Below are 23,443 nucleotides of genomic sequence, written 5' to 3'. Positions count from 1 at the left end.
ATCTCTTCAAGAAAATTAGAGATATCAAGGGACCATTTCATGCAAAGATAGGCTTGATAAAGGACAGAAATGGTATAGACCTAACAGAAGCAGAAGATATTAAGAAGAGATGGCAAGAATACACAGAATAACTGTACAAAAAGGATCTTCATGACCCGGATAATCACAATGGTGTGATCACTCATCTAGAACTAGACATCTTGGAATGTGAAGTCAAGTGGGCCTTAGAAAGCATCACTACGAACAAAGCCAGTGGAGGTGATGGAATTCCAGTATAGCTATTTTAAATCCTGAAAGATGATGTGTGAAAGTGCTGCACTCAATATGCCAGCAAGTTTGGAAAACTCAGCAGTGGCCACAGGACTGGAAAAGGTCAGTTTTCATTCCAATCCCAAAGAAAGGCAATGCCAAAGAATGCTCAAACTACAGCACAATTGCACTCATCTCACATGCTAGTAAAGTAATGCTCAAAATTCTCCAAGCCAGACTTCAGCAATACGTGAACCATGAACTTTCTGATGTTCAAGCTGGTTTTAGAGAAGGCAGAGGAACCAGAAATCAAATTGCCAACATCCGCTGGATCATGGAAAAAGCAAGAGTTCCAGAGAAAACATCTATTTCTGCTTTATTGACTATGCCAAAGCCTTTGACTGTGTGGATCACAATAAACTGTGGAAAATTCTGAAAGAGATGGGAATACCAGACCACCTAACCTGCCTCTTGAGAAATCTGTATGCAGGCCAGGTTACTCTCTAGTTGACTGGTTTTTCCTGGTTTCCATGAACTCTTTACTAACCTCTAATGTAAATATTCTTCAGGACTTGTCACTGACTTTATTCTTACTTCACACAGTTGTTCCTTTGGTAATCTCGATCACTGTATTCATTTGCATAATGTATGTTCCACTCTGGGTTAATTTCTTTAGATGTTGAGAAGAGAGCTAACAGGGCAAAGGATACAAATACTTTAATGGCTTTCTGAAAGGGCTGCCTAATTTAAAAAGCCCCTAAAAATGATCAGAGTTGCTAGTTTTTCCTCCCAGGAGTGACAGAATTTGAACAGTCAAAATAGGTTAACCATATAAACGCAAAAGGGCAGAAAGCTCAAGTTCTATTCAGTGGAAAATCCTGAGAGGAAACATCAAGAACGGAAGCGTGAGAAAGGTGGAAACTGACGTAGACTTTGAAAGCTTGGTGAGTGGTGAGCCACACAGGCAGACTGAAGGATTCCAGCAGTTAATGTGTGGGATTGACGGGGAGAGGCTGGAGCCAACTGGACAGATGAATCCAGCACGTACTGGGTAAACTCCACCCATCTCTGGAAGCTACACATGGAGGAGAAAATTGTCAAGCGTGGAAACTTTATGAAACATGTACACTAAGGCTTGCAATCGAGAGACTATGCCTGAGAAACTACTTGTTAAGTGTGAAACTGAAAATGCCTTGTGGGCCCTCTAGTTGCCCCTAACATAGGACAAGTTTCTGGGGGGGGGGGTCCCCACTTACCTTCTAAATTTCTCATGAAAGTAGAATCCATGCTGATGAACGGAAGCCCCTCTTCTCTACTGGGTGATGGGTAAGGAATCTTGTTCTCCTAAGCATATGAGACCAGTATTCCTCCTATCTTCAGTGGAGACACCTTCCCTCTGCCTTGTTTTCAGCAGTCCAATCCTCCCGAGGGTTGAAACCCTCTCTTACCTTTGGTTGGTGGGCCTCGGAATTGGCAGAGCTTAGTGGTGTACAGTGGCTTCTAATCTGGAACAATAACAGTTAAGGTCTGAGTCTCTAATTGTCCACTGTCTGCTAATGAGAACCATGAGACTCAGGTTGCTGTGTGTTGCAAGAACCGTCTGGGGTGGTGGGGTGGCTTCAGGGAGGAACGCAATTCATTAATCTGACCTCTTAGTCTGTGACATGGACAATTTCTATTTTTAAACTTATGTGGTACACAATTGAGCACTTCCCAGATGGCGCTAGTGGTAAAGAACCCACCTGCCAATGCCGAAGACTTCAGAGACAAGGGTTCAATCCCTGGATCAGGAAGATTCCTTGGAGAAGGGAATGGCAACCCACTCCAGTATCCTTGCCTGGAGAATGTGATGGAGAATCTGGTGGGCTACAGTCCATGGGGTCGCAAAGAGTTGGACACGACTGAAGCGACTTAGCACACACCCAAAACTGAAGTCACCCCACTAAAACCCCACCCCCAAATGATTTACCCAGATAGATTTTCTGAAAGTCTAATTACTTGGTGGAGGGTAAGATCTCAAGTGTTGACAACTTATCACAAATTAAAAAAAAAAAAGGCTGTACTGGTTTCACTTCACTCACTTCAACTCTGTACTCTTGCCCATGGTGTTACATAGATGCAGTCTGATAGGCAGGCATCTGCTATGAACGGGTCCACTGTGGCAGTATACTGTAGTGTACGGCACAGTGGTTACGGCGGCCCTGGAGCCAGACCCTACAGGCCAAGGACTGTCACACAGCAACTTACCCCACAGGCCTGTACGTATCTGTAAAACAGGTGTAACAAAGACTGCCCCCTTCATAGACTTGATTAGATGCAGAACAGCTTTACACTTGGAAAACTGCTGTTTTCACTTGTATTTTTCAGTTACTACTAAACAGTTTCAGTTTTTCCTTGGTCATTAGCATTTTATCTTTGGTGAACTGTTTATCATATCCTTCCCTTCTTCTACTTGACTGAGGTAAGTCACCATACCTCCTTACATTTCTACTTTTTAACTCATTTGGAATTTATGTTGGTACTAGGTTGGAGGCAATTGCACCCTCCTTACCCAAATAGATACGTGCTAGTAAAACTGACTTATATACTCCTTTGAAATGCTCTCTCTCAATCACATAAACACCTTGATTATTAGGCATATTATTTGTATAAGAAAAACTCGTGTGTGTCTCCTTTACTCTCACACAATATGACACCAGATGTACAGGTTTTCCACACCAGTTAAGACACTGGCCAGGGCTCCTACGATTCTCATACTAACTACAGTTAGCACAGACACCACGGGTTACAGGCTCAGTCCCGCCAGACTGCCTCTTCCCCACCTTAGCTCAGAGGCCAATTATAAGTCCGGGTAGTCACCTGTACTTCCGATGAGCTATAAATCAGGGCTTCTGTGACCCGCTTTGTGGTCCTGACAATTTGTTAGAACGGCTCACAAAATGCAAGGAAACACTTACATTTTACCAATTTATTATTTTAAAAGGATACAGAAGAGACAGGTGAGGATTCACATAGGGCAAAGTCTTCTGGATGAGTCCCAAGTGCAGGAGCTCGTGTCTCCTGGCTTGTATGCTAGCTTCCTGGCTCATGGATGTGTGTGTTCACAACCTGGAAGCTCTAAACTCCTTCATATTAGTATTTCTATGGAAGCTTCATGACATGGACAAGATTGATCCTTCAGTCTCTAGCCCCTCCCCTCCCCTCTCCTGGAGGATGAGGTTGGGGCTGTAATTTCCAAACTTCTAAACGTGGCTTTGTCTTTCTGATGACTGGCTCCATCTTGAAGCCATTTGGGAATCTACCAAGAGTTGCCCCATTAGAACAGAAGGCATGCCCATCACCCAGGAAATGCCAAGGGATTTATAAACTTTGAGTCAGGAACTAGGCCAAAGACCAACTATTAGAACAAAAGATGCTCTTAGTGCTCTCCTATCACCTGGGAAATAACAGAGGTCTTAGAAGCTCTGTGCCAGGAACCAGGGACAGAGAGTATTATTGCTGCATGTATTTTCTGTCATTTCACATTATCCTATTTTGTTTGGCTTGCTTTTAAGTCAATATGACACTAATCTGTGTTACCGCTTTCAAATGAGCCCGCCGTTCCTTGCTTTGCACTTTGAACCCACAGTGCTCTAAGTTCTGTCCATCGTGAATTCCAAGTTCTACACACAGTATAGCTGTCAGAAGACTGGCTCCTCCCAAGAGCTGCTAAGAGCACCAGTGGTGCGGCCATTCCTCACCTGCCTCTGACCACCCTGTTGCTGGGCTCCGGGGAATCTCTCAGAGTCTTATCCCTCCTACTGCGGTGCTTCTGCCTCTGGGTACTTCAAGTCTGCCATCGATGAGTAATTACATGGGAGTAGAGCTTTTCAGTTCCTACCCTACGTCAAGACAAAACACATGTACACCCATGGCTGACTCATGTCAATGTATGGCAAAAACTGCAATACTGTAATTAGCCTCCAATTAAATAAATTTATATTAAAAAAATTAGCCTCCAATTAAAATAATTTAAAATTTTTAAAAAATGATGAGAAATGCAGATTTCACCGTGCCTTTTAAGATGGCCACTAGGCTAGGTGACAGTGCCAGAGCAGTGAGCCTGACGCTTCCATTTAGTGTTCTTGAAATGTCAGGAACACTAACTGCAAGCTCTGCACACAACAGTGCAGACCCTGGAGTCCGTGTGTGTGAAGGAGAGGGGGCTGCTTCCTTCCCTTTGGGCATCTCTTCGCCTACAGTCTCAGCCGTGGCACAACAGCCTGGTGCTCACTCATGGGGAGTGTACAAGACAGCTGCCAAGTGCCCGTGCCCATGGCAGGCAGACAGGCGCCAGACTGAAGGAGCTCAGACAGGGTGACGTTTAGCTCCCCAGTGACTCTCATGCAGAGATTTCTATTTCAAAACCAACTCTGAAACCAGCTTTTATAGTGAAGGAAAAGGTCTTCTGAATGAGAACTTATTAGAAAGTGAAGTTTCCATAAAACATTCATTTTGCTTTTTGCTCCTTCTAGCTGAATGCCTACAACCAGCCTAGCCTACTCTGCCACAAAACTATCACATCTGCCCCAAAAATAACCACAGAAAGACCTTAACTTTTGACAATGTGGGGAGTTCCGTGCAGCATAAAAACGACACCTGCATGCTACATCAGTAACAAATGGGGCTTTTTCTAAGTGCTTTTAGCAAAACTAGACCAAAATACTAGCTAGAGACTTAGAAAACATCTCTGATTAGTGACACACTAAACAGAATGCCACTGCTTAGTAAAAGCAAGGAGTAAGCTTGAGGTCTTCTGAGAGAGCTGCATGTTAGATAACACAGCAGCCTTTCCACTCAGTCTATTCAGACTGCAGAATTCTAGGTCTAGTCAGATCCATGCGAGGCAGCAAATGTGATAGAACAAAAGATCGAAGACAGATGCAAAGGACTCATGGAAGATGTGAAGTCATCTTTTCTCAAGGAAAAGATTATTCACCTGGATGGCTGCTGGGGGCCTCTCCACAGACTGCGAGCCAACCACTGCTGCGCACAGGAAGCACCCTCACCTTGACAAGACGTCCTGGTTCCCTCCATGCAGTGCTGGAGAACAGGCTGCTGCTAAGCCACTTCAGCCGTGTCCGGCTCTGCGACCCCATAGACGGCAGCCCACCAGGCTCCCCCATCCCTGGGATTCTCTAGGTAAGAATACTGGAGTGGGCTGCCATTTCCTTCTCCATGACATCAGTAATCTGAATTCTTAATAATTTGGAAACATGCTTATTAGTGATGGTAAGCAAGAGAAAGTGGGGGGGGGGGGGGAGTGAAAGTCATTCAGTCATGTCTGACTCTTTGCAACCCCATGAACTGTAGCCTGCCAGGCTCCTCTGTCCATGGAATTCTTCAAGCAAAAATACTGCACTGGGTAGCCAATCCCTTCTCCAGGGGATCTTCCCAACCCATGGATCGAACCCAGGTCTCCAGCACTGCAGGCTGATTCTTTACCATCTAAACAACAGAAGCGCCTTGCAATTATTTTAGTCCAAGGAGAAATTTATCCCATAAAGTCCTATATTCTAGGAGTAACATTTTGTCAGCTTGTGGAGAAGTAAACAATCCCTGCTCCAACATAACGCCTCTCCCTAAATATGGACTCTCATAGTCACTTATTAAGAAAAATATATCTTAAGAAAATACAGTGAACAGTAATAACGAGATGTTAAAAGCATAAAGTTTTGAAAATGATTTGGGATGGGCTAGCTTCCCTCTGCTAACAATCTCTGCAGCCACTACCAACTTGCTACCTAGACAGTAAGATGGTGTGGGCATATACATATAACCTGATTCAGTTTTGCGTTTTTTTACGTATTCAACAGCTGATTTACCTCACTTGTTACATTCTGATTATAAAGCTAACATGGTTGTGTGGTTTGTGTTTTTCCTTGTCAATAACATCTAGACATCAGAGCAGGAGGTGGGAAATGTGCTCCATCTGAGAATAAACAGCGGTCATCAGGCTAGACCACAGAAGGAAAACAATTCCCTTCTCAGTTCATGCAAGGCCTGACTCCAAGGTCTATTAGCTAATCGACCTGGGCAAGACCCTAATTCCAATCTGTGAACTGGGTATAATGGAGATAATACCAACCCAATAAGCCCCAAAGTTTGAACCATAAGATGGAAATGTTTATGAAGCATTTCACAAGCTTGAATATAGTGAGGGGAAAAAAAAAAAAAAAAAAAACCACCACAGTATAAAAGGAACAAGCCATAGACCTCAACTGTAACATCCACTCGAACACCAGGAGAGACAAATCAAAATCCGTCATAATGGAAAGGAAGTTAACTTACAAAAGTACATTTTCCAGTTTGTATGAAAATGGTTTAATAACAGTGAAACTTTAAAAAGTGGTAATATTCACAAAGTATATTGGTTAAAGACTATTTTTTCCAACCATGGCAAATAGTATGCAGACACATTTATCAATGCAAAGCTTTTGGTCCCTCTACCATGTATTATGACTCCTACTTACTATTCACTATGAAACACGATACAGTCAGAGGCTTTTTTGGCAGACATATCACATGCATCAATACATCAAATTCACAGCATTTTCTCCCTTAAACTTACCTGACTGAAGGCATCTGATCAAAATGCAAAAATGAACAATTTTAATAAATAGTTCAGCGTATCAATGTCTAGAAGGTAACAAAAGTACAAAGATAAAGCTTTCTGGAAATTAAAACAGAAATAAATTTTACATTTTATTAAATCATCAAATATAATCACTGGGGTATACTTTTATTAGCAAAAAATAATACCAATGATAAAGAAAAACGGAAAAAAGAAAATGCGCCTCAGACCAGAATACCATAACAAAAGTTTTGTGGAAGCTGCATTTTATTTGAAAATCCACCCATTTTTGCTAACATACATTTTAATATTGTAAACAAAAATAGAATCTGCAGAGACAATGCAACAAATATGCTTAAACTCATGTACAGAATTGCTTTCCTACAACAAACTGTCCTTCTTAAGGCCCCTCTCAACCCAAATGTTAAGATGTATTTACACAAAGCACCGATCAACAGTGCACTTTAATTCTTCGTTAACTAAACTCTTGGCTAGACATTAATTTTAAAGATACTATTTCCCCTTATTTAAAAGGTACATGATCATAACATGGCATGAGCCAAATAAAAGGTTCAAGGATTTTGTCCCCTCCCCTCCCCCCATAACACCTCCTAGAGTTTTACTGAAAAGAAGGAAAGTCTTGAAGTGAAAGCAATTCCTCACATTCATTTTGGAAAGGCCCTAATGTCAAATGGAAAATAATGACATGCCAAGCACAAAGCAGTAAAGTTCCTTCCCAATGCACTAATGCTGAATTTAAAATGTAGTGCTTTTCCTAGTTCAGTGAACTGTTCCCTTGCAAAATCCTAGGCACAGAATTGACTATAAGGATTAATGCATTTATAATGCTTCCCTAAATCCCATAGAGACTGAGAATTCTTAAGCGATTCAGACCTATGGACTTGCCTTAAAATATTTAGTGCTCTGTATGTCAGCTGAGAAGCATTCTGAATCAGATTCATTCTTATGGATAACAATCACACATACCGTGTACATCCATACTCATTTTCATAAGGAGGTTTGATACAATATTAATGTTATGTAAATTGATAATCATAAATAAATACAAATACTTAAGGAATGTCTACTGCAAACTGAATATATAATTTTTTTAAAAAAAGAAAAGTTAATTTTAGTTACTGTTTCTTTATCTGTGAGGACTGGAGAAAAGAAAGATACTGTATAATGAAGAATTATGATTTGATCCCCCCAAAAGAGTCCTGGTGCATTAGCGTAAAGGACATAGCTCTTCTCTCCAGGCAGCTTTTCCAAATACAAATTTCACACTTTCCAAATAAGGGCTTTTCTTGGTAGGTTACTGATTATGGGTATTAATAGGAGTTGAAAGAACTGAAGGGTTAGTCACCAAAAAGACAGCTCTTAGTCTGAAATCATGGCAATTCTTGGCTTTATAAACTGTATTGATACGTTCTCCTATAGACTAGTCCCAGTTTCCTTCATGGGCCTTTACTGGGTTACTGTAGCATTCTAATGGAAGAAAAGAGTTTAAGAGACAGCAGTTTGGATTTTGCTGGAAGTAAGTATTTGCCGCTTGAGCACTTGTCTTTTTGGAATAATTCCATTCTCTTCCATCTAGTTACATAAACTGTATCTGGAAAAAAAAAAAAAGAGTGTGTGTTAATTCACTGCATTAAGAGATACCTTCTCATAAGTGAAAATGCTTTGTGCCTTTTACCATTCAACTTGCCTGGAAGTGTTCATAGCATGCTTATCACAAACCCTGATTACAAAACAAAGTCAGTGTTATCAGCTTATCATGAGCCAGAACTCAGTATTTGAAGCAAAATTACAGGGCCTTCCAAGTTTCTAACTATTAAAAACCAAGGGTATGGAAAGAAAGAAGATGAATGAACAATTTTTCCATGACAAGTTCAGAAAATCTCTCCATGAACACAAATATTTCACATAAAAATCTCATTCAGTCAACAAGCAAAATTTGAAATTTTACTTCTAAATATTATACCAAAATTAGAGATAATTAAGGGAACAGTATGATGTTTGCTAAAAATTTCTTTACTAATATAAATCAAAATCTGAAAGATCTACTTTCTATTCACTCAGGTTCTTCACTCATAATATCCTTTAAACAAAAGAAATTACTGGAATAGGTATGCTAGTGAACTGTTGTCAAATCAGAAGAGTACAAACTCGCAAAGATCCACAAGGTATATCTACACTGGGGGCTCCAGCATCAAGAAGAAAAATGACACTGCTTTCCAGGAAAAGAGGTGGTATGGATTAAAAGCAGAATCTTTCTATCAAAAAGGGTATTATGTATTCACTTGCCCTTACCTTAGAAAAATAATAATAAGCTGGTTTGGGGGGAAGGGGGAAATATTACCATTTTAAAGTGAATAGGCATATATAAAAAAAGTAACCCTTTAAAGAAATTGTTAAAAATGAATTCTTCACAATGAATCCTGGCCATTACATTAAAACTACAGATGCTCCTTATTAAGCTTGAATCCAATGTATAAAACTGCAGTTGTTCTCTATAAATCTTTTAGACTGAACACAAACACCCAGGTTTTAATAGGTGGTGTTTGATCTCATCCATCTGCTGTGGGCAGTGGATGCTTATATGTACACATGTGAGACGGTCTTTTGGTTTCACACCTTCGGACAATGTTAAAGACATTTTCCAAGAGCAGTTTGTCCTCTTGCCCTATTTGGATCTATTATTCTTCACCGCAAGAACAGAGGAGGAAGAGGGGGAACCTAGAGTCCTTTAGAAACAAAAGAGAAGAGCCATTTGTGCTTAATGTTTGGTAATTTTTAGAAGTTATTGCAGTCCCCGTCTCCCCCAACAAGCAGCAATACCTAAAGTGATTTATAAGAAATCCTCCAAAGAGAGCTCTGCAAAAGGGTCCTTTCCTGAAGCTCTGTGAGGACTGTGACTGGAGGGGCTGGAGGCTGCCGACAGCTGGGGGAAAGAGACAGAGAGAGGGAAAGAAAAAAGATCTCAGAACGACAGAACATGAAGGCAGAAAATGTAATGAAAGAGGAGGTGGTTTTTGTTTGTCATCTTTAATAAATATATAATGGCAGCCTGTGCAGAAAGCAGAATCATTAAAACAAAAGTTTCAGTCACATGTCAAGTTAAAGGGTATCCAATGGCATGTGCTTTTCAGAAAACAAATTCTTGTTTCTGAATTCCAAAGGAATAAAGTCTTTTACCCAAAAAGGTCGAAATGAGCTGACCCATGGTTAAGACTTTTATTATATGTGTGAGTGGGAGTGGGGAAGAAGGGAGCCACAGTACAATTGTGAGCTGCAGATGGCGGCTTCCGGGGTAGAGGCTGTCTGTCAAATGGTGTGGAAAATCTGACCTCTGTCCAGAGCCAACACATCTAGCTGCAATACTCTTTCCTTCCTTCCTCATCAGAGGTGCAAAGTCCTGTCCTCACTGTTCACACTTTGGACAAGGAGTTGTCTCCTGCCTGTTTATATGGAAAAGCTGCAGCTGATGCTTTTATACTCCGGAGGGAGAAATAAGCTCAGAGGTTATCTACCATAGTTGAACTACCCACATACTGCCCTGAATACAGGGAATACTTAAGATCCTTGATTCAGCTTCCTGTTAGAATACATTTACTTGATTCTTGGAATTTGCTCTTATTGTTTAAACATACAGTAAGGCAAACAGACTGCTGAAATCAATAAAATATTTTTAGTATTTCCTCAAGTAAAGACAACTCCTGAAGTACCATCCATATCTCCTTCATCAAGTCTACTTTAAACCAAATATGAAGCTATTCTTTTCTCTCTCTTTTTAATTGCTAAGTCATGTCCTACTCTTGTGACCCCATGGACTGTAGTCTGCCAGGCTCCTCTGTCCATGGGATTCTCCAGGCAAGAATATTTTGGAAGAAACTTCTAATTTTTTTCCTCCACCTGCATTAGATTGCAGAGGCACACAGCACAGGAATGTTCAACTGAGCATTAAATCAGAGCTAAACAGAAACAGTTTCAATTCATACCTCAACATTCGAATTCAGGTAAAGGATTTCAAGGCTCAAAATCTGTCTTTGCTGGCTCAAAGTGATCCCATTTCTGCCCTTTTTTTTTTTTAAGCACTACAAAGCATGAATAGCCAGTGAATTTTCAACAAATGTATCACACCTCAAGCATATGAAATTTGTTGTTTTGGGTGCCAAGATTAATTTACAGGTTTAGAAATCATTCTCAGTTATATTAGTGAAAGAAAGTGAAGTCGCTCAGTCATGTCTGACTCTTTCAGATCCCATGGACTGCAGTCTACCAGGCTTCTCTGTCCAAGGGATTTTCCAGGCTAGAGTACTGGAGTGGGTTGTCATTTCCTTCTCCAGGGGATCTTCCTGACCTAGGGATCAAACCCAGGTCTCCTGCATTGCAGGCAGACCCTTTACCCTCTAAGCCACCAGGGAAGCCCAGTTATATTAGTGATTGAGTCATTTTCTTAATCCAGATCTTGTTCTCAGAAATAAATGTTCAAAGACAATGGGAAGAGACAATGGAAGTTGATGGAATTTACACAAGCAGCTATGGACAGCAAGACAGGACAGTAGGTCTGGGATTGGAGAGTCAAGTATCATCCAGGCAGAGAAGCTTAATTGGAAAGACGCTTCTCCTCCACCTTTCATACCAACTAGGATGACCATTCAGCAGCAAAATGATTTTAAGTAAAGTAATCACTGAGCTGGGAATTAAAGATTAACTGGTTTTTTCTCCAAAACATGTTTTCTTTTTCATCTGATGTTAAAACAAAAGTCCCTGCTTACTGCAGAACGCTAATCATCCAAAATCTACAGTCCTGTATGAGAGCCTCTCACTAAAACATCTTCTTGTATCGCATTTTCATAAGGGCAGCAGTCTGAGAGGAAAATGCACTCTGAAGAATACGGGAAAATGGAACACCAGAACTCTTTTCTTTTCCATATGTGAGCACACTGCTAGAGAAAAGTCCTAGAGGCTTAATAATAATGTTGAAGAGCATCAATTTTCCTTGGGGGAAAAACTGCTAGTTTCTAACACTTCTACTATTTCTTAAATTGGCAAAATAAACGCATACATAAGTCTTCAACACCTACTTAAAAAACATGTAGCTACATTAAAACATGAGAAAATAAGACTCAGTAGCCCCACAGTTAAGTTGCATATCAGCAACACCCATCTCAAGCAGACGGAACCTCGGCCCAGACTGGACAGGCTGCCTGCACAGGGTGCCAAGGGCTGAGTCGCGCAGCAGTCCTTCACCGCCTGTCCCACCCTTCCAGCACCCATACCAAAGGACACGCACATCATGCACTGCTGAGACAGTCGTCAGTTCAGAGAGCAAGAAAGGCAACTGAAGGAAAGGAAATACGCTGCAAGAGCCCAGTCACTGCTCAAGCAAAGAAGGAAGAACGGAGTGCACCAAAGGGCAACAGGATCCTGGTAGCTGAGAACCAGCAGGATTTAAAGAGCCTGAGAAAGTCACCCAAAACTACAAGGGTTAGCTCTCCTTTACTTATCATTCTTGAGAGTATGCTAAAGAATATGTAGGGCTGCTACGTACTAGAGAGGGTTCAGGATGGGGAACACATGTACACCCGTGGCGGATTCATGTCAATGTATGGCAAAACCAATACAATACTGTAAAGTAATTAGCCTTCAAAAAATAAATAAACTTTTTTTAAAAATTAAAAAAAAAGAGAAAAATCCAATGATCTTTGTTAACTGCAAAATCACTATTTTACAAGGTAGCAATAAGACAAATTGTAACTGACCACTTCAGTCATACTCTACTACAAATATGGCAACACACACACACACATCCAGACAAAAGAAACACTTTCACTTATTTATTTCAGTAACATTCTCTAGACCACACAGAGCTAAAAAAAAATTAGTACAGCCACCAGTTTGTTCAAATTAAATTGACCTACCCCACAACTAAATATGCCATTTAAACAAATGGTCAGTCTCACTAGTCTAAAACAGACATACTTAAGTTTTTTCTCATTTTATATGAAAATGAAATAGTGAACAATGAAAGAAGAGCTGAATATAAATAAAAATACTAAACTGTACAGGTAATTGATGATGGCAACTCAGCTGACACTCCCTCACCCCCTTTCTCCACGTGAATCAACCTTTATAAAAATGCTGCAATTAAGTAGATTTTTTTTTCTTTTTGGCTGTAGTGTGTGTTTAGCATAGTAAAGATGACAGTACAGAAATCCTAAGTTAAATTTAAAAAAAGCAAATATTCCAATAAAGGAATTTTTAAAAATAGAGTTCTATCAATATACTAAAGACCATAAAATAAAAATGGTTACTACTCCTTCAGTTTACAACATTCAACACCAAAGAAAGAAAATTTCATGTTAGAACAAGAAAATAGCATCAGTCTCAGAAAGTAAGCCTAGTGCAACTGAAAGCTCATAGGAGAAGACTGGGCATTTTAGGACAAACTTCTTGAAATACATACTGGCTGTGTTTAAAATTCTTAGAGAAGGAGCAACTCTGCCACGTCTTTACATCTGAATTTGAATCCAAAAGCCTGGATATCAAATAGCAACACTGTAAAGACTCATTTTGTCTTTGTTCAAGAGGCAAGTTAGGAGAAAAATGGGTGTACTTCTTTTGCCAAGGATGAGAGCACAGTTTTATGGAAAGATGGAGATAAATCTAATCTTGGCTCTTTCGTAAAGCGGGGTTAAGAAAGACCCAATATCCAAACCTCCCTTAACAGCTGCCTTGAGGACTGAAATATACAAAAAGCACCCAGCTCGTTGAGTGGCATATATTAGTCTCTCAAATATTAGTTCAACCCTCCTTACCCTCTACAATCAAATGCTCATCTAATTTTATATAATAGGATCAGCTTGAATCTCACTGAATCTGCATTGCTCTTTTAAGAGTTTATTTTACCATCAACCAGTCACTTGTGCTTCCATATTACACTCACCTTCAGGCTCCTCAAATGTACAGAAACATTAAGAATAAGATATTTATTTTGTCTCTTGTTCAGCAACTAGCAGTGACTTACACACAGTAAACACATTCTATAACATGTTAAGTTAAAAATGCAAAACTTATATTTTAAAGTAACACTAAGTAAAATTTACATTCTACAACATGCTAAGTTAAAATGATTTTTGGTGATAAAACAAGCTGTGTATAAAAATGATCACCGAAGTGGGGTATTTAGAAGAAAATATTAGAACTTCCCTATTTTTACCCTCTTAAAACGTCTATTTCTCCATGTTTTTAATGTACATAACACTGCTATAAGAATAAAGAAGTACAAATACACTGAAGGTACATGCTTAAAGACTACTTTCCTGATACTGCTGTGTAATCAAAACATTTTAGAAACCTCAGCCCTACTTAATATGATTTCACCGAGACATTACCTACAAAACTAAGCCACAGAAAGATATGCTGAGTTTGTATGTTACTGAATCCAGATGAGTAAGACATAAACATACAGTACTGCACTGCAATATTTTATACTAAAGACAATGCTATTCTCAGCTGCCTCTGAGAAGTATGGCTACAAAGAGAAGACTTCTCTATTGCATAAGGTAAAGGACCTGTCCTGGAGGCTGAGTCAAATACCTTTGATAACTGTTTCCTGGGTTTATGTTCAACACAACCCCATCACGGGCTTCTGCCCATCAGTAACACCAAAAAGTAATGCCAACATTACTCCTGTTGCCTTCAAAGCACTACTCATCTTGTATTTAGGGGCACAAAACAGTGACCTAAGAGGATTTCTCTTTAAATGTATGTTGTTTCTAAACCTCTTTACATAGGAGAAATGTTATTGCAAAACGGCATCTGAGACATCTTAAAATCATGGCAACATAAATTGACAAAAAATTAAAGAAAACCAAACTGCAGAGGGAAATGGATCGCAAGACTTCTTAAACTCATGGAAGGAAATATTAACTGCTGAAGCTAAAAATAAACATTTCCATTATAAGAAGTGTTTCCAGGGTAAGAGAAGTCTGTTTAAAGTTCAGTTTGATGGATGGAAATCCTAAAAGCTGGCTCTGCTTATGTGAATAAAATGTTCATGGCTCATTCTATAAGACTTAAACTTCTTATCCCTTGAAAACCAAAGAAAATGAAAAGCTTAGGTTTATGTTAACTGGTACATAAGGAGATGAAATAGTAATTATACCTAAAATGAACCACTTATTTGCTATTTATTGAAAATATGGCACTTTTCTTCAGTCAAAAAAACTTTCAAACTGTGTTCCATATATGAGCTTGAGGCTATTACCTGATTTATCTACTAGGCTTCAATTTAAAATATCTAAGGAGAGAGCTCCTTAGACTTGGGCATTGTCACAAAAGGTTTGCTACCCCCACCAAAAAGGCGGGGAAGGGGGCTTATAAACTATACTAAATTGGACCAAATAAAAATTTTAATATAAAATCAAGTTTGGTAGTTTATGGTAACACTAGTTCCACAAATGCTAAAATACATAAGGTAAAATCATCATTTTATAGATAAAGAAACTGAGGCTCATCAAATTTCCAAGGGCAACTTTCTCTGAAACACCTGGTTAGTGGGGAGTCGAGCTGACGAATCTGTTTAACTATCCTCCCAAAAGGTATCAATATGTTGAAGTCCTGACCCCTATGAATGAATCTATGAAAGGGACTTATTTGGAAAAAGGGTCTCTGCAGATATAATCAAGTAACGATGGGGTCATTAGGGTAGGTCCTAATCCAATGACTGATTCTACGAGGGAAATGCCACGTGAAGACAGAGACACAAGGAGAGCACCATATGCGAGAGGCAGAGGATGACTTGGGCTGCTAAAAGCTGGAAGAGGCAAGGAAGGGTCCTCTTCTAGAGAATTTGGGAGAAGCATGACCTGCTGACAACCTATTACTGGACTGTAAGCCTCCAGGGCTGCGAGAGATGAAATTCCTGTTGTTTGAAGCCATCAACTTTGCAGTTCACTCTGTTATGGCAGCCCTAAGACACCAACAACAGACTTGGAGCAGTCTCAGTTCCCAAAGCAGTCTGACTGCTTCCTCTCTAAAACTCGCTATCTCTATTAATCTCCACTCAGCTGGAATTTATGGCTATATTTAATATATAGAAAAAAGTTTAAGATTAGAAAGACATTTTTAAAAAGGATTTCTCTAGTCTATGTCGGTCAATACACACTGTGCGCCTTCTATATTCACAGTGCTGTACAGTCACTGATGTTCATCATGAAGACTTTGTAGAACCTCACAGTCACCCAATATTTTATGAATATGTTCCAGTTTTGTTGAAAACAAGAATTAGATTTCCACCTTTTAGGGAAAAAAAAATGTCCTCAGCAAAAATCCAGTGAAAAGGCCTGGTTCTACAGGTAGTCTTATTAACGATAATGGTCAGCAGATGGGACTCCTCCAATTTCTGTTTTGACTGATTCAGGTAGGCCCAGGGGACTACAGAAACAGTCTCACCAATGGTACTAAATCCCAATTTCCAAAGTAAATCCCCACCATGGGATCTTCTACTAAGCAAGGATGAATGACCACAACACACTGCTGACGAGGCAAAAGGCTCCACAGAAATGCAGCTGGGCAGATCAGCTGACAGAGAGGCACTGCCAACACCCACAATTAACACACCAAGAAAGTTAGAAAAAAAAAACAAAACACACACAAACAAAAACGTAAAGCCTAAAAGCAAAGACAGCTATTAGTTCTCACACACAAGAAAGTCATTAAAAAGGCCATTTTTTTCTGGTGAGACTTAAATTATTCCAATAGCCAAAGCTAACAGTACTTCCATTTAGGTTGGTAAAAGGCACTCACAACTAGCCACTGTGTCCTTTCAGACACTCAACTGATGTCATACTTTCTTAGATCTGGCAGATACAAACAAAAACACAGCAGCCATTTTACATCTTATCCATATCCTCTCCTAAAAAAACCCTCAAAGCCTCCCAATACCAATCAGGAAAACAATAAAACTTTTAATGTGCTTATTTTAAAAATTAGATCTGCAAATGTAACACTCTATGGTTTTCATATTGCTTTTTGGAAAACAGATTGATAAGGGGATCAGTATGAGAGTCTCATATAAAAAAGTGGTAAGAACATAAACACAACACACCCCTCACCAAATCTTCAACAGCTCAACTGTTTTATGAACATTCATTAAGAGATTGTTACTTCACATCACTAGTCACTACTGAAGTCACTCAGTCGTGTCCAACTCTTTGCGACCCCATGGACTGTAGCCTACCAAGCTCCTCTGTCCATGGGATTTTCCAGGCAACAGTACTGGAGTGGGTTGCCATTTCCTTCTCCAGGGGATCTTCCTGACCCAGGGATTGAACCCGGGTCTCTCGCATTGTAGACAGACGCTTTACCGTCTGAGCCACCAGGGAATTTAAAAAAAAGAAGAAGAAAGCAAAACTGGGCTAACTGTCTTCATGCTTAGTAACATAATTGCTACATTACTGCAACATAGAATGAGTTTACAAACTATTAACTGGTAATGTACATTTCAATTTATATACCAGGATGTACCAGTGTTTATATAAAGCACAAGCCAAGAGAGGGCAGTAAGAGTCCCCATTCTCCCCAAGTTAATAAACACACTAGTAACTGGTAACAGGAAATAAAATAGTGTGAGGAAGCATGGAAGTGAAGAAAAAAAAGCATTAGCCATACGGTTCTAGTATTCTTCATACAGTCAAACAAACAGAAATATGCACTCATGTAGGGCATTAAAAAAAAAAAAAAAGCTACATTAGTCATGAAACAGAACATCTTTAAGCTGTGTGAAAATATTTTTTAAAATATAGAATTAGCACAAAATGTGAACAGAACAGAGTAAGTGTATAGGTCTATAGGAACATTAGAGTATGGTAGATAAGAGAGCAGGAGCTATAAGCTACATCTTTAGTAAGTAATGGCTCCCAAAAGAAATACTTCAAGAAATAGGAAGACTTCTGACAACAGTAGGAGAACTGGGATTTGATTAAAAGATTCTATTTTGATGGGAGTTTGCTTGTATTTATAAACTATTATTTATTTTATACTGTATAAAGAGACATCTTTTTCTCAAAGAATTTTTATTGAAACAAAGAAAGCATAGCAATGAGAGAACAACTAAAAGGTTTAAATTAAACATTAAGAAAAATTATTTTGTTTACTGCTACCACTGAACGGCCAAAGTTAAAAGAAACTAGCTTTGTTGTTGTTCAGTTGCTCGGTCACATCCAACTCTTTGCAACCCCATAGACTGCAGCACGCCAGGCTTTCCTGTCCTTTACTATCTCCCGGAGCTTGCTCAAACTCACGTCCATTGAGTCAGTGATGCCATCCAATCATCTTGTCCTCTGCCGTCCCCCTTTCGTCCTGCCTTCTCTCTTTCCCAACATCAAGGTCTTTTCCAATGAGTTGGGCCTTCGCATCAGGTGGCCAAAGTATCGGAGTTTCAGCTTCAGCATCAGTCCTTCCAGTGACTATTTAGGACTGATTTCCTTTAGGATGGACTGGTTTGATCTCCATGCAGTTCAGGGGACTCTCAAGAGTCTTCTCCAACAACACAGTTCACAAGCATCAATCCTTTAGCACTCAGCTTTCTTTCCTTATGGTCTAGCTCTCATACATGACTATTGGAAAACCCATACCTTTGACTAGATGAACCTTGTTGGCAAAGCAATGTCTCTACTTTTTTAATATGCTGTCTAGGTTGGTCATAGCTTTTCTTCCAAGGAGCAAGAGTCTTTTAATTTCATGGCCACAGTCACCATCCACAGTGATTTCAGAGCCAAAGAAAAAAAAATCTGTCACTGTTTCCATTGTCTCCCCATCTATTTGCCCCGAAGTGATAGGACCAGAAGAAACTAGCTAAGAATTATTAAAAACTAAAGCTTGAGAAAATCTTTCCTACTCCAAAGATAGTTTAATTCTTAAATGATTAAAAATATTCAATCATGAAATTAAAGGCATTTTCATTCCTCAGGTTAGTCACCTAACATTTTAGCTTACAGTCTTTAGCGAAGAATTTAAACCAATTTTGCATACTGCTTTAAATTACTACAATGTTTATAAGTAAGTAAAAAGATACATCAATGAGAAACAGAGTAAGTGACACAATGGAAAAGGTAAGTTTTCAACCAAATTCCCTTCTTTGACAAATAATGTTCAAAACCTGTTATGAGTCAGGCACCATTTTAGGAACCATGAACATAAAAGTTATACAAGCTTGCCTCTGTGAGGGTTAGTCTAATATAGGCAACTCTCACTAGGTCAAATGGATGGATGGAGCGATGAATGGACAAATGGACGAACTGACAGATGCTAAGTAGTGACAAATTCTATAAAGAAAAATAATGCAGAATAGGTAAAAGAACTTCAAATCTCAGGAGAATGGAAAAGGGATGAGAGATAACTTAGAACGAGTAAAGAGCAAATCCACTTTATGACAGACAAAAGTTCTTCTAGAAAAGACAAACAGCAGGAGAACACTGGATAATCACCGAGAATTGTGAATGCCTGGAGCTGGAAGGACACGAATGTTCTACTTACTCATTATTATTTCAAAGAGGGAAATTCTGTGAGGTAGTTCTTAAGACAAAAGAAAAGCTGAGGGTGTGTCTTACATGTTCAGTTATATCAGATTCATCTCCTTAGATTTTTGAGTCTGGAGATAAGATGCTACAAATACTGCCTACAGAAGTTTACTCCAGTATCTACACATGGATTAAACTAGGAAGGCAAGAAAGGTTCCCATCTGGGTCAAGGATTATAGACTGCAAAAAGGGAGGGGCTAAGAAGAGCAGAGGAATGGTTAGTGGGACACTGTCCTAAGAGATATAGAAAACAAAGAGGGGAAAGGAATCAAGAGCAACATTGTAACATTTAAGATTCTGACTTTCAACTGGTTCAAATAGCTCTGTAAGGAGAAGTCCAAAGCCTCTTTGAACCACTTCACTGCCACCCAATCTCCTTTTCCTCGTCATCAATTTGCCTTCTTCATTTGCTTTTCTCAACCAGTAATATTTAAAATTACCTACTGACTTCAAATTTGATTTTTCAACTAGAAGCTTGTTCCCAAATGTTCTCATTCTCTTCTGGGAGAAAGTAATTAGAAAAGGGCAGTTCTATCACCATTTCATTTATATACTTGGAAATTCTTGCACTGTTTTGGTGTTTTGGTGACAGTTAACATGGATTTCAAAAGGAAACAAGATATAAAACCTGTGTTAAGAACTGATGCCAGGGGGCTAGCAATGTTTTTTAAGGTAGATTCTCTTTTACTAAGATTTGTTTTAAACTATATTAAAAACACACACACCAAAAACCCTCATGGCACAATGTTTCAAGGTTAAAAGTATCATCCAAAACTGTATAGGATGCTCTTGACAACTACAGTTATAGTTATATCTTAGATACATAAATATAGCTTATAATCCGACAGGAAACCCAGGAATTAGCAGAGTGGTTCACTATGGGCACAGGAAGACAGTAGTGGCGTAGTGGCCACATGGGCCGAGCAGCAGCAGTAGAGAGGTACCGTGGCACAAATGAGCACTGGACCGGGAAGGAGCTAAGTAGCATTTCACCATTTGTTTAGTTTAGTTGAAGAACCTTTCCAAATCTCAACTTTTTAAAAATAAAGAATGGTGACACTAGTGATAGGAGGCCCATCTACCTTAAACATTAGTTTGAGAATGAGGTAATGCATGTGAAAGTGTTTGCAAACTGTCAGGTAGCACCCAAGCTTAGTAACAGTATATTCTGTTTCTGAGACAGGAGCTTGCAAGACAAGACCCACACTAGGTGCAGGGTTTCAGCTACGCATCAGGGAAAATTAGGTGGTTAGTGGTTACCAGTATATTTACAGCCCCAAAATATAGTTGGTTTTTTTTTCCTCTAAATACATTTAAGTTCTTTATCACTTGGTCTTGTAACAGTAAAAACCCAAAGCAAAAAAATAAACTACATGTACCTGAAGTTAAAAATGTGGGTAACAGAGAAAAAACTAAAAAAAGAAAAAAAGGAAGACATATAAACTAAAGAAAGGATCTACATCAAAAGTTAAGGAAATTATCAACAGCTTAATGTTATCAAAATCTATACATTTCTTTAACAGTATTCAGCCAAATTCAGAACTGCTGCTGGTAAAAGATGGAAAAGAAAGAAAATATAAATACCCATAATCTAATTTATAAAAACAAATGCATAAGAAAGATAACTGCATCAATTACCTCATCTACCAACTAACTTCATTATAAATACTTAACTGTTTGAGGAGCAGGAAGAAAAGGTCACTTTAACACGGACAAATGGGAACAAAAGAGGCATCTGGGGAAATACATGAAATTCAAAGAACATAGATTTTACCACTCAATCAGAATTAAATTCACTATCCACTTCCAGTCACTGGCACTGCCCAAGACATCAATTTATTAAATGAGTTCAATACTCAAAAAGGCTGAAAAATGAAACGGTCTCTTCTGCTTCACTGGTCTATGAGATACATATAGACTAACTTAACTGGATCAATACAAACTAATTTTTGCAATGTAACACTGCATACACTGCCAAGTGTAAAACTACCTGCATTCAAGTGGAGAAGGAATAACAAGTCCATCAACAAACATGCTCATGAATGCTTTCAAACAGCATTAAACATATAAAAGAACCAATCAGTTGGCACTGGAAGCCACGAAAGGGGGTGACTTTTACAATCACATGTCAGTACTTCCCAACTGTTCAACGATATGAGCAAGGTCACAGAGAGGGATAAGCCAACCTATCTCTTTACAAAGGTCTCATCCCACAGGATGTCATCAGAGAGGTAAACAACAAAGAAACTTCTCTCCTCTCCTAACCATAATGAGAGAAGCGTTTTTCAAAAAAAAATCCAGATTTCCCTGATGCTAACAATAGTGAGATGAAAAAGAAAGTGAATATCCAGGTGAATTTTCATGAACTGAAGAAGGCCTTAGAAACATCTGAAGAGAAAAGTCCTTCCTGTGAAGAAATTAGGTCAGGGTGGCATTTCAAGCTTTTTTGCTCTTTTGTGGGGAGAGGGGTATCTGTTTTTAAATATGATCTTCAGCAGGAGAAAGTTATCTAATGAAAAAATAGCATTCACAACTTTTGAAGACTTGTCAAGTTTCACAGATATCTCAACGGCAACACTTCACTGTGGCATTCAAGCCAAGAACTGAGTTCTGAGCTCAAGGTTTCTAAGGCCAACAGAGGAGCGCGCACATCAGAACTGTTATCAGAAAGAAGGTTTCTTAACTGGCCCCACCAACTATAAGTTATCAAGACTTTTCCATCTTTACCTATTTGTAATCTGCTTATCCTTTCTTTCCAAATAGTTGACATACCTAAAAGCTCTAACACGAGAAAGATACACGAAGAAAGTATCATCCTCCATGAAGGGAAAAAATGCTAACAACTTGTTTTTTTGAGCTGCATAAAAGGATTTTTTGGTATTATATTTCTTCCACATCAAGCACAGTATAAGTTACATGCAGCATGTTAATTAGTACCTGTGCTCCTGATACAGGGCCAAAAGGGTTTGGTGGTCTCATGACAGGTTGGCTGTATATTAAGCTTGGTTGTGTCATTACAGGTACACTTCCCATTTGAGGAGGCTAAAAAGATGAAAAACAAAAATTCTCAAGTTAAAGGATGCTGACTCACATTTTCCTTATTATGAGTAAGTAAACAAGAAGGATGATAATGATGTACTAGTACATCTGAATTAACTCAAAGGGGAAATGTCTATAAATGCAAATAAGACTGACAACTAAAAATTTAAAGAGAATTTTTTTTGTATGGAAAATCTTTCATGTGCTTATTTTATAAAGTTTACCAAAAAACTCAACTTTTTCTATATGAATTGCAAAATTCAAACTACAATAAACAGACAAAATAGTTTAGACCAAAAAAAATTTCCAAATTTGCCATCTTTAGACATAGGGAAACTTAAAACTATAAAATGGCTAAGACATTTCAAAGTAAATTGCCTTTGTTCATCAAATCCAGTTCTTATACCATAATGCAAGTAAGCACAAGGGAAAATAGTTGATTCTTTGAAGAAGTTTACCTTCAACAGTTCTTTCATTTTATTCTACACATTTTTAGAGAAAACCAAGAAGAGGCTTAAATTACACACACAGATGTTAGTTCATTCTTAAATAATTAAAAATAAATCTCAAACAACCATCTTTTTAAAAATTACCACTCCACGATATAAAATTAACATAAGTGACAGAACAGAGTACACACAGACCATCATATTATTTTGGTTAAAATGCAATGTTCTAAAATCTTATCTTTCTGCAAGTTCTATTTAACTTTTTAAGATGACTCCTATTTTCAGTGATTCACTTTATGAGTTTTCTGTGTAGACACCCTTTTTATGTAATGACTACTAATCCAAAAGCTTTTATGAAACTTTTTCATATGCAGGGAAAGAGCTACTTTCACTAAGACGTAAATAAAAAAGTAGCACAAGTAGCCTCAGCAGCAATACCGATGGATGAACACCGCCTCCCACCAGCAAGTTTCCCAGAATGTGTAGTGGGCTGAAGCTACTAC

General features: G+C 38.8%; 1 protein-coding gene across 17 annotated transcripts in view; it reads right to left on the bottom strand.

Moving 5' to 3' along the window:
• PICALM (phosphatidylinositol binding clathrin assembly protein) overlaps positions 6,589–23,443 on the bottom strand; it is a 97,313-nt gene continuing 80,458 nt past the window's right edge. For 11 of the 17 annotated variants that reach the window (XM_018043102.1, XM_018043099.1, XM_018043101.1 and 8 more), the window contains 3 exons: positions 22,390–22,494; positions 9,704–9,806; positions 8,389–8,474 (listed from right to left, as the gene is read on the bottom strand). In XM_018043102.1, coding sequence (XP_017898591.1) covers positions 9,714–9,806; positions 22,390–22,494 — 198 coding nt within the window. In that variant the 3' untranslated portion in view covers positions 8,389–8,474; positions 9,704–9,713. Of the gene's footprint in view, positions 8,475–9,703; positions 9,807–22,389; positions 22,495–23,443 lie in introns of all 17 variants that reach the window. The other 6 variants (XM_018043106.1, XM_018043103.1, XM_018043109.1 and 3 more) reach the window with 1 other exon arrangement.

Source organism: Capra hircus, chromosome 29, assembly GCF_001704415.2.
Source record: "Capra hircus breed San Clemente chromosome 29, ASM170441v1, whole genome shotgun sequence".
Classification (NCBI taxonomy): domain Eukaryota; kingdom Metazoa; phylum Chordata; class Mammalia; order Artiodactyla; family Bovidae; genus Capra; species Capra hircus.
This window is presented reverse-complemented; position numbering and strand designations above follow the sequence as displayed.